Genomic DNA, 15,879 nt, shown 5'->3' with positions numbered 1-15,879 from the left:
CATGCACCATGCCTGCCTAGATGCTGTCATGATACCCTGATGATAATGGACTGAACCTCTGAACCTGTAAGCCAGCCCCGATTAAATGTTGTCATAAGAGTTGCCTTGGTCATGGTGTCTCTTCACAGCAGTAAAACCCTGACTAAGACAGAACGAAAGAACATCCGCCACTCTCTGACGTCTTTTCACCTGTCAGTGACTGTGTAACACATGTCAATCATGTCCCAAGGCTTGGATATAAATGCATAGGTAGCCCAGGTTCTAGTGACTCAGTGACAGCGTTCACTAAGCTCACTGCCCCGTTCCTGTCCATGCCCCGGACATTCTACCAGAGAAAGAAGCACACCATTTGGTCCTGAAGAGTAGGGCCATGAGCAGTGCTCAGCAGGGTGCTGGGGAGAGCTTAGACTGCAAGGTGTGTGGCAATCAAAGGTGGGGGGGTGAGGCACACATGCCCAGGAGGTCTCAGGAAGGGGGCTCTCTAGTTAGAAAGCAGAGCTGAGGCCACACCGTGGGAGAGCAGCAGTCTGGCTGGTCTGCTCTGTTCACTGCTAGACTAGGAAGGATGTAATGTCAGGGGTCAGCTCGCAGAGGTCAGAGGTCAGCTCACAGGGTCAGCTCACAGAGGTCAGAGGTCAGAGATCAGCTCACAGAGATCAGCTCACAACAGTCTTTGTGGACACTGTTCACCTTAGGGAGTGTGCAGAAACCATTGCCTAATTTTGAGAGTAGAGCCGCAGAATCAGGTTCAAATCTTGAAATGAGCCTTTCTGTGTGAAGACCAGACTACAGAGAGGTGTGATGGAGAGGAAGCTCGTTGGCCACTGTAAGACTGACTGTGCATATCCTCCTATGGACAGGTACCCCAGATGGAGCTGAAGGCCTATCGGCAAATGGCCCTGCTCAGCTCTGCCTTCTCGTTCGGCTGGAGCAAGTGGAACATGGTGTGCAATTCCACCAGAGTTGTGTTTCGGGTAAAGTATGCCAAACCCAGGAACCTGTCTTGTCGTCACAAAGAAAACACCCGAGAAATGTGTGTGTGTGGACTCCTTCACCTCCTAGAGATGTGAAATCAACGTTCAAAACATTCTCAAGCTCTGAGTTCTAGCTTTTCAGACCTTCATCACCCACTATAGTACCAAATGCCGTGACCCTGTGTCTGTGTTGACTCCAGAACAAACAGGAAAGCCATGTGTGTGTGTGTGTGTGTGTGTGTGTGTGTGTGTGTGTGTGTGTGTGTGTGTGTGAGAGAGAGAGAGAGAGAGAGAGAGAGAGAGAGAAGAAAGCGTGAGTGTCCATGGTTCATGACCTCTACAGAGGTCAGGCATTCGGCATAACTTCTGACACCTTAATGTTTATGAGTGGGAAGGACACCGTTTCCAAACTTAAGGTTGACTGAATTCCCCTCTGAGCTGAGTTCAGGCAAGCCAGGGCCTCATATGCAGTGCTCTACCCCTGAGCTCCACCCCCAGGGCTCAGCTGAGGCAAAAGCAGCCACTGATTTTCTTTTCCTTGTTGCTCCCTGCTGAGTACAGCCTCCTTGAGAGCTGGGTCTCACTGATGCAGCCAGTGTCCCTTAGCTCCCAGAATGGTGCCAGGGCACAGCATCTGGTACCGTCCAGTGCTTGCTTTGCAAGTACCAAGATGCTTCCTGGTTGAAACGGTTCAGAACCACAGCATCCAGAGTGCTTTTTGCTGTGTTTGCCAACACAGTCCTTTCCTCCCAGTACTGGGGAGGCTGAGCCAGCCTGGTCTACCTTGTGAGGCTCTGGGTGATTGGGTACCTAGCAATCCTTCCTTGTGTATGATCTAGCTCCCGGAATCCACATTCTCGTTCCAGGTGAGGGAACACATCTCAGGAGAGGAAAAGCAGAACACCTGGGCGCTCCTCATGTTCAGCGGTGACAGGGCGCAAATGCTCAAGATGCAGGAAGAGAGCGACCAGTTCTCTGAGACCCTCAGGGAGGGCAGCGAGTTCCACTCCACCTTGTACCACATGATGAAGGACTTTGCCTCTCCAGAGGCAACGGAGAAGGTCAGGCATTCGAACTGCCAGTTCATCGACTCGGTGTGCTACATGCTGCTGTCTGTCCGGGTCCTCAGCTATTCCTAGTCCTTCACAGCCTGTTTAAGAGCAGCGAACTCTTATACCTGAGAGGAATCAGGAATCTTTCCCATCAGTCACTAAAATGATCCAAGAGCACGCGGCATTCCAGCTGTACTGCACAAAGATCCGAGTGGCCTTTATTTGATACATTTCAATAAAGTCTTATGTCTCTCACTCAGAAAGCTCATTAAAATACCCTGGGGGGGGCTCCTTCCCGAAGTTCCTTCCCTATGCTTTTGTTGGGGAATTAAAATATCTCAGCTACCAAGGACCCTAGCCCTGCACTGTAGTTACTAAAAAGTTACTAATTTCAAATCTCAGAGGGAGATGTTAAAATCCAAGGGGACACTGAGCTGTGTGGCAGTCACACTGGTGGCGGTCCATCATGCCCGAGTCTGGTCAATGGCCAGAAGATGTGTTCCAGAGACATCCAGGAGTCCCCTTCCTGCGTGGGCGCGGCCTCCACGGCGGACTGGAAGAGCTGACCGGCGAGGACGCTCATCAACCCGGCGAACAGTACGAGGAAGAGCCCAGAGAGCCACAGCGCTCTGTTGGCCCTTCTGAAGGACGCCCGCAGGTGAGTGACCCAGGAGGCCACTGAGCTGTAGCTGGGGAGAGCACAGACAGAGGGGGCGGTCACAGCCAGTGGGGCCTGGAGCCTCTCCTTCACCAGGGGACACTGGTCGCTGAGCACCCAAAAGCACTGCCTTAGCTGCATGCTAGGAAGAGCCTCTGGGTTTGGGTCACAGCCTGCTCCCCAACACGGACAGAAAGAACCAGCTATGATGCTGAGAACACAATGCAGGCACTGACTCCCAAAAGGCATTGCCCTCATCCTTCAGTCAAGCAAAGCAGGGTTGGCGTACTTCCCCCTGCAGTCTGTATTAACCAAAGAAAACCAGGATTCACAGCTGCCTCTCTAACCTCCACCCTGGGCTCCCCCCACAGTTGGCCCAAGCCAGGGCTTTCATTCACCGTGTCCTTAAAGCAGCTGCGGAAGCCAAGCCAGGGAGACCGGGACACCTGGCTCTGGGCCAAGGCCGCCTGGCTTGAGTCAAGTGCCCGCCTGGTGTAAGACAGGGCTAGGTGGAGTCCGTCTAAGAGCAGTCTGAACACTAAGGCCAGCCCTGTGCCCTCCATCCCTGCCCGCCCCGAAGCACATCTTACATCGTGCTGCTGTCCCAGGCCGAGAGGCTGCCTCTCCTCTCAGAAAGGCTAGGCTTCCTGGTCCTCTCTGCTGTCTCCTCTCCTGGGGGCTCCGGGGCGTCTCTGGTTCTGCAAAGACGTTTGGACACTGATGACAAGATGCCACATTTGCCAAACACCACGGAGGCTCACTCATAACCCAGCGTGCTCGGAAATAGCACATCCTAAGTGTTAGCTCACCAAACTTACTGGAATTTCAAATAACTCCTCTGTGGAATAATAGGTCAGTAAGGCCCACAAGGGGCAATTCACGAAGAACTACAAAAGTCAGTCTTAACCATTTCTAATCAATAGCATGGATGCATGTGCACTTCGGTACCCATATTTATAAAAGTATGTGGATGACACATCGCCTGAAACGAATACTTAGTAGACGTCTGTTATCATATCTTAATATCTTCTCTAAGCAGCTGGGTGCTTTTCCAGGAGAGGAGTTTCTTTGTTCTGAGACAGAGTCTCATTGGCTGGCCTCACACTTGGGGAGATCCTCCTGTCTCTGTTCCCCAGAGCGGGGATCCCAGACATACTCTTCCACTTTCGGATTCTTTTCGCTGGTGTTTTGGACCAGTGCTAACTTGGAGCACAGTCTAAGTGCATTAAAAGCGTCTGAACATATTCTGGACGCTAAGCTGTTTAAAGCAACCCAATACCTAAGAGTTCTGGAGGGCAGCAGCCCCGAGTGTATTTTAAATCATAGCCTAAGCAGAGATCCCTCTACCTAAGCAAACTGACTTCTGTAACTGACGGCTCCTGCTTGGATATGAATTTTGAAATCCTTAGTTCAACATGTCCAGTTGCCAAAGAGGACAGTGTCTAAGGAATGGGGATGAGGCACACTTCGGTGAGGTTCTGATCTCAGTCTCTGTTTACACAGCCTGAGTGACAGTTAGCAAACGGTCTCTGAAGGAGGCACTTGGCCCCCCATGTGGCTCACAACAGGTCCATCACCGTAGCTAAGGGGGCAGCACACGCCACAGGATCCTGGGATGTGCAAGAGGCCTATGTTGTTCCTTCCTGCCGCTTGGGACTGAGCAAGGATGCTAGAGGTGCCCCGTGAATGTGTTTAAAGTCACCTCAGAAGAAGAGACCCGAGGGGAACAATCAGGTGACAAAGCGGTGAGGTGGGGCGAGGGGGCAGCATGGTTCATCGTTTCTGCCCTGTGGTTCACTACGGAAGCACACAGCATATTTGAACCTTCTAAATCTGCTAGACGTGGTGGTTACACCTGCAATCCCAGCATTCAGGGGACTGAGACAGGAGGACTGCTGTTACTTTGAGGCCAGCTAGGGATACATAGCAGCCACGATTCATCAAAAAGGCAAACATTGCTGAGCAGAGGATGAAATGGCTCTCCTCTGTGCGAGAGCATGCACGTCACAAAGTATGCATGAGTATGCATGTTACGTGTATTACACGTTACACTTGTGTGGTCTGCATGCCTTCCCGGTGTTAGCACGCCAAGATGGTGCAAGTTTCCTTCTATGGCTCTGGCGATAGGCATACCTAGATCTGGGAAATTCCGGGAATTATTTAACTTAAAATGTTGCCATCCTGAGGGCTGGAGGAGCCACCGTGCTCCCAAATGACATTTATAAAGCGGTTCACAGCCGAGGCTTTGCCAGTGAATGCCCTGCTCTCCTCTGAGCTGAAATGGCCACCACTCTGCACGCCTCAGCTCACATCATGTGACAGACAGCCCCGTGAGTCACCTACTTGATGACGTCACACTTCTCCTCCGCATCGGCCCAGGAATAGGAGCTGATGAATCGGTGTAATGAGGGGCGGTGCTCACCCTGCTTTGTCCCCAGGATTCTCCTACAGGAAGACAACAGCCATGCGTCAAACAAAGCTGTGCCCGTCGTCGCCGCTCGCCCTCCCTGCCCGAGTCAGCACAGAAATCACACTGTCTTGGTTTTTTCCCCCTTTGCACATCAAAGTAACTCTTATTCCCCAGTACAACAACTACAACTGTCGGTCTCCACATCTGTGCTGCTCAGACTCTGAACGAATCAAAGTTATTATCCATGCTCCTTCCTGTGCGTGAGGTGACCTTTCAGCCTGCTGTGGGTTCCCAGCGTGGGGGCACAAGTCACACTTACCAGCTGCTCGACCGCCGGCTGAATCTGTCATTTTCCAGGCCTGACACCTTCCGAGGTTTGAGAGATCACAAAACAGGTGCTCAGTGAAGGAAGGATACCTTGTCACAGCCTACTTTTGAGGCAGAGGACCTCCCTGAGTACTCACCATCCCCACATTTCCAAGATTCCTGGGCAAAGAGGCAATGGTCACTCTTCGAAGAGAAGATGGCTACCCAAGGGAGAAATGTAGAGTTAGAGAATTCTAACACCCTCTCTCTGCCATGCTGCGTGCTGTCAGGAAGGCGGCAGCCGGAGGACCTTACATGGAAAAAGTCACCTTTCGGAAATATCTATCCATTCATATTCCGTCTCCCCCGACTTTTGACTTATAATTTAGCCAACCGAGAATGAAGCTTCTTGTCCGGGTTTTCATTTATCTGTCTCGAGCTTATGCCGTACACCTTCCTTGTCAAGTTACAATGTGTGTGTCCGCCCTGAGAACATGGCCGCCCTGAGAGCCATATTTATGCTACAATGCACTTTAGCCAAATGTATCTTTTCGTCTCTCTCTCTTTTCTTTCATGCTTAGGAAATTCCAGCTCAGCAGGGAGTCAATGTTGACCACATTTGTAGCTTCTCCACTGATTCTCCCAATCAATACATTTAAAACTCAGGAAACCTTTGCTCTATTTGTTTTAACTAACACAGGGGAAAATTTACATACCAAGGGGAAGTCAGAGGCTTTGATACTCATTCATGTGGTGTGATGTCTAAAACAGGTCAAACCTCTCTCCTCAAACATTATCATAAACATTTCCAAAACTCTTCCCTGCAGCTTTATTTATTTTTATTTTTTTAAACATACCACCAAACAACAGCGCCCCAGGCTTGACACTTCCCCAACTCTCCCTTAACCCCGGGGTAACCACCATTCTATGTGTGAACTCACTGTTTAGTGAAGGCAGTCCTCCTGTCTCAGGCTCAGCAAGCTTGGAGTGAGCCATGACTTAAGACATCGTTATAAATGAGATGCTATATTTCAACAAATGAACTTGTTTATTGGCCTCAAGATTTGCATAGGAGAGTGTTATTATCATATTTCGTAGCTTCAATAAGTATCACTCATGTATTAAAAAGAATTTTAAATATAGCAACTAAACTAAAGGAATTACAGTGGTCAACTTCCACGGTCAACTCCGCTGCATTAAGAAGCCGATCGGGGCATTACTGAGGGGCACCTTTGGGCGTGAGTCTGCAGGGACCTCCTGGCTGTGGCTGCCACTCCATGGGCCCTCCTCCTGAACCGCCCTCATCCTGCCTCCTTGTTCGGCAACACGACTTGCTTTTTAGGCATGGAGGTGCCCAGGAAACAGGTCCCACCTCAATGTCCACCAAGAACAAAGTTGGGGTGTTGTGCTGGACTTCAGGGCAAGTTTTGCCGAGGGGAAAGAGTTGGCCTTTTCTCTTGCTTTGGGACTTGACTTTCTTGTAAGGATGTGCCTGGTTCTGAAGTAGAGATTTCAGACCCCGAGGAGCAATCAGGGCTGAGGGTGGGTGGGATGGGGGTACAGAGAGGGGACACGTCTGTAGGGGTCTTGAGGATCTACCTGCTCCAACGCTATCTGCTTGCCTGGCCCAGGTTTGGTTTGGAGAATGAGACAAGAGACTACCACACTGGCCTTCCTCACGCCGCTGGGCCCCTCCGATGGACACACAGAACGCCATACCCCATAAACCGCCCAATCGGGTATACATTCGTATATTCGAGCATGTGAATTTAAATCAGCTTTGTGATTTACAAAGCTTTGTGATGTGTGTAAAAAGCACATAACTTCAAATACTCCACAAGCATTTCGTCAACATCGGTTAATTATGAAATCAGCAGTTACCTTGGAATTTAGAGAAGATGAACGCTTTTTAATCTGACAGTCATCTGAAAGGAAAGACATTTTCACATTTAAAGTTTTCGAGAATTATCTTATGCGTGTGCTTTCCTCGCATGTATGTCTGTGCAGCTCATCAGATCCCCTGGAGCCAGAGCTATGGATATCTGTGAGCCACTATGTGGGTGTTAGGAGCCCTGAAAAGGCAACAGGTGATCTCAACCACTGGGCCACCTCTCTCCAGCCCCCACACTTTTCCATTTTAAAAACCGCACACTCATTTATGGCAAGTAAAAGTCAAAAAGGGTTAGTCTCTATAGGAGACTAAGACAGGAGGATTGCTGAGTTCAGGGCCAGCCTGGGCTCCAGAGGCCAGCCTGGGCTACAAAGAGACACTATTTGCTCATTTTCTTTTTGTGGTACTGAGGCTCGAACCCAGGGGCTTTCTACATGTGAGGCAAGCGCTCGACTACTGCACTGCGTCTCCAGCCCCAACGATCCCCGTCTAAATCACCAAGGCCCTTGTTTCTGCAGTTGTCCACAGTGCCTGCTTAGCCTGCCGAAGACCGTCAAATATTGCTGCTCTCCAAAAGAGGGAGCATCGCAAAAGCAAGAATTCTGTTCAGAAAAGCTCACGCATTTTACTCAAAACCACTGTGGGGCTAGAGAGCTGGCTCAGTAGTTAAGAACTGTGGCTGCTCTTGCGAAGGATACTACTTTAGTCCCTAGCTTTCCCGTGGCAGCTCATAACCATCAGAAGATCCAGCGCCCTCCTCCTCTAGCCTCTATGGGTACTGCATACACATACATACTGCAGTCAAGCTGTCAGGCCAATAAAATATAAATAAATCTTTAAAAACATTGTAAACTTTATAGTTCTCCTTTGTCTCCTGGTGGTTGGAATGCCTGGCCACAGGGAGTGGCTCTTTTAGCGGGCGTGAGCTTATTGGAAGAGGTGTGGCTTTGCTGGAGGAAGTGTGTCACTACGAAGGTGGGCTCCATCGAACGTGGAAGAGAGTCTCCTCCTGGCTGCCCTTGTACCAAGATATAGAGCTCTCAGCTCCTCCTGCACCATGTCTGCCTGGGTGCTGCCATGCTCCCACCTTGATGATAATGGACTGAACCTCTGAAACTGTAAGCCAGCCCCAGTTACATGTTGTCCTTTATAAGAGCTGCCTTGGTGATGGTGTCTGCTCACAGCAATGAAACCCTGACTAAGACATCTCTCTCCCAATCCATCAGACAGCTTAATGTGCCAGGATCCAAAACCTCGGTGGGAGTGGCTTGTTTATCACACACCATCGTGTGTGGAGAAGGAACCAGTTGTAACACACCCTGGCTACTGTACAGTCGACTGTAACACACCCTGGCATGACTACAGTCGACTGTAACACACCCTGCCCAGACACTACAGTCTCCTTAATGAGTCCGATTAAGCACCTTGTCTCATTTCGGGGATCTAAATTGATTTAATACATTTTGAGAGTATCACCAAAAGATCTTTTATGCCTTTCTGTCGTTTATTTTTCTTACTATTTTATATAAAGCTGAAGAATGAGATATTTTTCTAATATAACCTTACCTTAAAGCAGCACGATAGAAAAGGAGCGTGAAAGAGAAGAATGTTAGGAAAGTATAGATATTATCCCCACCCAAAACCTCCATGTAGGCCAGTCATGGTGGGGTGGGACTTTAATCCCACTACTTAGGGACAGAGGCAGGGGGATCTCTGAGTTTGAGGCCAGCCTGGGTCCATGAGAGAGTTCCAGGACAGCAGGGCCTACATAGAGAGATCCTGTCTTAAAAGGTAAATAAGTGAAAGAGAGAGAGAGAGAGAGAGATAGAGAGAGAGAGAGAGAGAGAGAGAGAGAGAGAGAGAGAGAGAGAGAGAGAGAGAGAGAGAAGAGAGAGAGAGAGAGAGAGTGAGAGAAAGAGAGAGAAAAGAAAAAGGTAAAAAACCCAAACTAAAACCACTCGTGTGTGTGTGTGTGTGTGTGTGTGTGTGCGCGCACATGTGAATGCAGCACCCATTGAAGACAGCAGAGGGCGCCAGATCCCCTGGAGCTAGAGTTGCAGGCAGTTGTGAGCCACCGGACACGGAACAGTATGAGCGGTAGACACTCTTGGCCGCTGAGCCATCCGTCCGGCCCGTCGCCACCATCTTAGGTGCTGTTACCTTCATCCTGCAGAGAGTTAAAAGACCTGTCGTTCTGCAGCAGTGCCTGCTTCAGCTCCTCCAGCTCGGCGTGTTCTTTGGCGTACATCCTCTTCAGGTTCTCTACGTGCTGGATCATCACCTCCACCGCTCTACTCACCCGGCTTTCCTACGAGAGCCAACTCCCATTAACAACACTGTCCTCAACGCTCAGGTGAAACACTCAGTTAGGGCTGGCGGGTGGCACCATGACAAGAGTGTGTGTGACTCTGAGTGCCTCAGTCCCATCCCTGCAGCCCACACTGGAGGAAAGAATCAATGCTTTCAAAGTTGCCCTCTGCCCCTGCCCCTGCCACCTGCCTCTGCTGGGTTTAAAGACTTAAACCAACACCTGGCCATGCACGGAAGTGCTCTGAAAACTTATTTTTAGAAACATCACCTCACACCCTCTGGAGGCACAGACCCTCTCCGTTTCACCATTACCTGGTTGATGGCCCCCAGCATCTCAGCCCTGCTGGCCACACGGGTCGAGCACTGGCTGAGGAACGCTATACTCTTCTCCAGCTTCTTGATGATTTCCTGAGCCTGGTTGTCCTCTTCACACAGGGGTGTCAGCGACTGCGTGGAAATCAAAGCGTTGAAACAGCCCAACAAGTGCTTTTCACACAACTAAACTGCACTCAGATCTAAGCATCCTCACAGAGGGTAGAAAACACCGCCAAGGCCCAGCACAGGTACTCCATTCTCTGTCCCTACATGTATTAGCCCCCATGTGCACTCACGGCTTTCCTCCGTGGTTCACAGGACAGGATGCCGATGACCAGACAATGCATGAGTGGAATGTGTCACATGAGTGGAATGTGTCACATGAGGACAAACTGGCATTTTGAGAGGGGACTCACAACAATTTGAACTGGTCTGAAATTGGTTTTAGAATCCACTTAGAATCCACACCACTGGGTATGTCTGTGTGTTCCAAAGAGGAGGAAAGACCACCTTTAATGTGGAGGACACCATCAGATGCCTGGATCCCTGACTGAATAACAGGAGGAAAAAGAGGAAGCAAGACATGGTGGTTTGAATGAGAATGGCCCCCATTGGTTCATACATTTGAGTACTTGGTCCTTGATTGGTGGAACTATTTGGGAAGGATTAGGAGGTGTGGCCTTGTAGGAGTAGGTGTGGCCTTCTTGGAGGAGGTGTGGCCTTATCAGAGTAGGTGTGTCACTGTGGGTGTGGGCTTTAATAACCTTGTCCTAGCTCCCTGGAAGTCAGTATTCTGTTAGCAGCCTTCAGATGAAGATGTAGAACTCTCAGCTCCTACTATGCCTGCCTGGATGCTGCCATGTTCCCTCCTTATGATCACGGACTGAACCTCTGACCTGTAAGCCAGCCCCAATTAAATGTTGTCCTTTATAAGAGTTGCCTTGGTCATGGTGTCTTTTCAAAGCAGTAAAGCCCTAACTAAGACACCTGGGGTGGACTTTCAGGTTTCAAAAGCCCACAACTTTCCCAGTTAGTTCTCTTTGCCTTGCCCTAGAGGATGAGATGCGAGCTCTCAGCGACAGCTCCAGCACCATGCCTGACCGCCGCCATGCTTCCGGCCATCATAGGCATGGACTCACCCTCCGTGTGAGCCACAATAAACTGTCTCTTCTGTAAGTTGCCTTGGTCATGTGTCTTAGCACAGCAATAGAACAATGACTAAGACACCAGCACTCATCTTTCTCTACTTCCTGACCGGACCCAAGTGACCTGCTGCCTCATGATCTTTCTCTACTTCCTGACCGGACCCAAGTGACCTGCTGCCTCAGGAACCTGACTTGGTGGCTTGGTCTATTCTTGTCACCATGCCTTCTGGCCATGATGAACTATACTCTCAAGTTTTTATTCATATATAAAAAAGAAATAAACTTTTTCCTCCCCGACTTTCTTTTGTGAGGTATTTTGCCACAATTAAAAAAAAAAAAAGTAAACCAAGACCCTCTCCTGTGAACAGGTGTGGCCAGGCTGGGTGGGCACAGGCGTTATTATGCCTCACACAAACTCATGCCCTTTAACCTTGGTGTTGGCTGTTCATGGCCATTCTCCCCAGCTGGAATGAGGAGCAGACTCAAGAGCAAACAAGGCTGTGCTGTGTGTGTGACGGTCAAACATCTGAGGCCATCCGGATTGTAAGTGCTATGAACCCCGAAAGGGTGCCACCATGCTGTGTGCATATCGGAAGAGAGTTCTGCCAATCACACCATCAGACACCACTTAATGATTCTGGGAATGCAAAGTTTTGACCTTTCCAGTTCGCTGTGTATATCCTTCAAGTAATCCTACCACACCACAGGTAACAGATGCCCCGCCCTTGTTCTCACACAGGCACAGCGAAAGGCAGCCACACTGGAAACATGCAGGAGTGGAGGTGGCAGCTAATGAAGTTGTTGGCCAAAAGAAATGGCCATTGGCGGATGTGCAGTTTTCTACGGTGGCTTGAGTAACTCCCTCCAGTTGAGAAGGGGAGAGAAGAGGTGAGTTGTAATGGAAACGGGTGTGGCTAACTACAGCAGAAACATGAAGAAATCATTTGACCAGACCTAATGAGTGATTAAAAAAAAAAGATGTTCTCAACAAAGAGAAGCCGGGGACGAATGACTTCACTAAGGAATTCTACCAAACACTGAAGAAAAACCCGTGCCTGCCAACCCTCTTAAAATCCTTCCCAAACGCTCGACAAGAAAGAGTATTTCCATTCTCTGAGAACTTGTTACCTCAACACCAAGGTTGAATAAATGTTGCAAGACCATATTAATCACGAGTCTAGGGGACTTCTAACGCTAAGTCTTCAGATACTGAATTAAGTGTATCGTGACCGGGTGGATGGGTCTCGACCATGGCCTCGTTTGAGATAATCGACCACATGGGTAGAAAAGGCAAGACGCACAATCACAGCAGAATCAGAATGAAGAAAACAAGACAGCATCTGAGAAGATGAGTGTGTGATGGTTAAGAAATGCTTTTCAAAGTCCCACAGGAGGAGGAGGGAAGTGCTTCAACATAATAGAACTCATGGGTCCACACCCACAGTGAATGCCAGAGTCAATGGCAGAGGATGACCCCTCCTTCCATGACCAGGAATGAGCCAAGGACCTTTGTCCTCGCTTCTGGGCAACGTATTATAGCATCAGTTCCATAATTAAAAACAATTAGGAATGAAAAATAATTAAAAAAAACCCCAAATAGAAACTAAGAGGGAAAACTACTTCCTTCCACAGTGTGATTTCTGTTTGCAGTGCACCCTGGCAGTTGAACTTTCAAACAAACTCAGCAAAAATTACAGAATTCAAAAGAATCGGTTATATTCTGTGTATCCTGAATACTGACATTTTTCAAAATAATAAGCTAAGAATTTATTTGAAATAATATCGCAAAGAATATAGTACTTAGAAGTAAACCAAATTGAGGAGGTAGAAAACTTAAGCCTTGAATTAATAGAGACACAAATGAAATATTGACAGCCCATGCAATCATGGGCTGATAGACCCGATGGCCTTAGTGATCTAAGATTCTGTGGCAAATTTTTTAATCAAATTTTTAATAAAAATTTCAACACTGTCATCTGGGGAGTGAGCAGAAATAGAGAAATATGGAGGCCTGGGGCATAGCTCAGTGGTAGAACATGGGCTTCACATCCATGAGACTCTGACTTTGATCTCTACCACTAAAAAGTATGAAAAAGAAGAGTAAATTTAGGAGGCTGGAGATATGGCTTAGCGGTTAGGAGCACTGACTGCTCTTCCAGAGGTCCTGAGTTCAAATCCCATGTGAACCACATGGTGGCTTACAACCATCTATAATGGGATCTGATGCCCTCTTCTGGTGTGTCTGAAGACAGCTACAATGGCTGTAGTGTGCTCACATACATTAAAAATAAATACATAAATAAATTTTAAAAAAGAAAAGAAAAGTAAGTCCTGACAACTTGAGATGAAACTCCAGGATCTGTGTGGCAGAAGGGGAAACTCCTCAGTTGTCCTCCTCTACCCCAAGTGCCCCACGGCATGTGCATGCTCCCCCAAATACATACATACAAACAAGGATAACTGTCCTCTATCTTCATACATGCGTCATGAGATGTGTGCCCCCTACACACACACACACACACACACACACACACACACACACACACCACACTAAAGAAGTATAACAAATTAATTTTTAAAGAGCATACTACATATTGCCTTCAGTAATTCCAGAGGGATAGTACTGGAACAAACATACAGTCTTTCAGAACACAAAACAAGGCCAAGAAAACAAGTCTTACATCTATGGTCAAATGGTCTTTGAGAAGGAAACCAAAACTACACAATGGGGAAAGAATTGTGTCTTCGAGAAATAGTGTTGAGAGAAGTGTACATATGCCGATGCCCATGTACGGAACTAGACTCCTATACGATGTACAAAACCAAATAAACAGACAATGACTAAATGGCTGGTGGCTACAACGGTAGTCCTAGAACCTGAGGGGCAAGGCAGGAGATTGCTATGATGTCACAGCCAACCTGGGAAGCCTACTGAGTACAGGCTAACCAGGACTATGTAACTACAGAGCGTAAACAAAACCAAGAAGGAATCAAGGAAGGGAGGAGGGAGGAGGGAAGGGAGGAGGGAAGGGAGGAGAAAGGAGGGAAGACAGGGCAGTGGGGAAGGGATGGCATAAGCCTGTGACTAAAGCATGTGTCCGGAAGCATTCATTGGCTCACCTCTAAAAGCTTTAAACAGTTTGTGATTTCTTTCTTCAAGTTTTCCTCTGCCAGGTCCCGGGACCTCTCTTCAAGCTTCACCCTCTTCTCCAATGTAAACCAGTCACATTTAAGTCCCAAAGATAACCTGAGGAATTCTGCCTGTGGCCACAGCATCAAGAGGACAGGGAGAAAAGTTAGAGGAGACTTCCTCCTCCCCCAGAATCCTAGGCAGCACACAGAGGCTTTGTGTGTCCTTAGTCTGGTAACTGGCTTATGCAAAGCCGTGAATGGGAGCATCTGGGGAGGGAGGAGGAGGGGAGGAGAGAGGAGGGGGAGAGGGAGGAGGGGGGAGAGGGAGGAGGGGGAAGGAGATGGGGAAGGGGAGGGAAAAGAGGCAAGGAGGAAGGGGAGAAGGGAGGGGCTGAAGGAGGAGACAGGTAGACATTTGCTTACACTCACCTCCACTTCCTTCTCATTAGCAGAAGTGCTACAGAGGGAGACAAAGAATTTACTCACACAGGCCCAACAGAACAGGACAGACTTAGACACAAAGGTTTAAGGCAAAGGCGTGAAGGAGGGCTTACGGTTCACTCTGCTGAAAGTTAACGAGCTTCATGGATGCTTTGGGAGGTGTGGAAACCTCAGTTTCTGTGGAAAGATGAAAGTGTCTGTGAAATAGTGAACTAAAAGCCCGATTTCACACACACACGCACGCACGCACGCACGCAGCATTTCATTTAACTGATCTAACTGTCTGAGTCGACAGGCAGCGGTGCTCACAGAAATTAGAGCAGCCATTGCAATAGCAACAGGGTTTGTCAACGCGACGGGATTGAGAAACGTCTGTGAGGGAGCTTCTAGGTTGGGTTAAGTCACCTCAGATGCCACCTCTATATGTGGGTGGCATCATGTCAAGGGCTGGGGTTCCAGACTAAATAAACAGAACCAGAGCTGAGCACCATCTCCGTCTCCTGATGCGAGGGGACCTGCTACCTGGTGACCCTGTTGCCATGTCTCCCCCTCACGATGGATGGTATCCTTCAAGGTACAAACCTTTCCCCCTGTGAGTTACTAGTGTCAGGTATTTTGTTACAGCACCAAGAAAAGCAATGGATTCAGATGGTGCTGGTAAACATGACATGGACCTTGTGGTTCTAGGACAATCTCTCTATTGTGACTGTCCTCTCTGCAACAGCTCCAAAGCGTGAACAACCTTGGCTGTAAATCTGACAACTCTTGGTCTAAGGCCACCCTTTGGCTTTTAGACTTGTTACTGTGACCAAGCCGAGACCTTGCCAAACCATCTACAAGATAAGGACGTGATATTATGTAACCGTAGAACCACATGAGGTTATCCCAGCAAACCCTCAGTGACAAATAGTTGTGCTGCTATGAGACCACTGTTTACCTAATTGTCCTGCCTTTGGAGGAGCTGAAATGACACAGATGACAGCTCAATGATGGTTAGGAGTATAGTATTATGACCTCAATAAGGTTTTGGGTTGTTTTGAGATGTGTGTGTGTGTGTGTGTGTGTGTGTGTGTGTGTGTGGACAGGGCCACACATATCCCATGTGAAACCGTGAATGCCCCATCTACCTAAGGCTGACCTTGAGTTTTTGACCCTCCCGCCTCCACTTCTGGAGTGCCCCGATTAGAGAGGTCGACCAGCAGGCCTATTTTATGTGAGGCTGGGTAATTAAACCTAAGGGCTCAT

At 48.6% G+C, this 15,879-nt stretch overlaps 2 protein-coding genes across 2 annotated transcripts in view; one reads left to right on the top strand and one right to left on the bottom strand.

The window, feature by feature from the left end:
- Positions 1–2,281, top strand: part of Casc1 (cancer susceptibility 1) — a 37,160-nt gene extending 34,879 nt beyond the window's left edge. Inside the window, exons 15-16 of the mRNA XM_032905395.1 lie at positions 861–974; positions 1,841–2,281. Coding sequence (XP_032761286.1) covers positions 861–974; positions 1,841–2,113 — 387 coding nt within the window. The 3' untranslated portion in view covers positions 2,114–2,281. The remainder of the gene's footprint in view (positions 1–860; positions 975–1,840) is intronic.
- Positions 2,220–15,879, bottom strand: part of Irag2 (inositol 1,4,5-triphosphate receptor associated 2) — a 40,015-nt gene continuing 26,355 nt past the window's right edge. The window contains exons 10-20 of the mRNA XM_032906328.1: positions 14,748–14,811; positions 14,623–14,650; positions 14,182–14,322; positions 9,914–10,048; positions 9,452–9,599; positions 7,282–7,325; positions 5,559–5,621; positions 5,414–5,460; positions 5,028–5,129; positions 3,275–3,382; positions 2,220–2,715 (exon numbers count right to left, since the gene is read on the bottom strand). Coding sequence (XP_032762219.1) covers positions 2,472–2,715; positions 3,275–3,382; positions 5,028–5,129; positions 5,414–5,460; positions 5,559–5,621; positions 7,282–7,325; positions 9,452–9,599; positions 9,914–10,048; positions 14,182–14,322; positions 14,623–14,650; positions 14,748–14,811 — 1,124 coding nt within the window. The 3' untranslated portion in view covers positions 2,220–2,471. The remainder of the gene's footprint in view (positions 2,716–3,274; positions 3,383–5,027; positions 5,130–5,413; positions 5,461–5,558; positions 5,622–7,281; positions 7,326–9,451; positions 9,600–9,913; positions 10,049–14,181; positions 14,323–14,622; positions 14,651–14,747; positions 14,812–15,879) is intronic.

The sequence above is a fragment of the Rattus rattus genome, chromosome 6 (genome assembly GCF_011064425.1).
Source record: "Rattus rattus isolate New Zealand chromosome 6, Rrattus_CSIRO_v1, whole genome shotgun sequence".
Taxonomy (NCBI): domain Eukaryota; kingdom Metazoa; phylum Chordata; class Mammalia; order Rodentia; family Muridae; genus Rattus; species Rattus rattus.
Note: the sequence above shows the minus strand (reverse complement) of the source record. Positions and strands in the feature narration are given on the sequence as shown.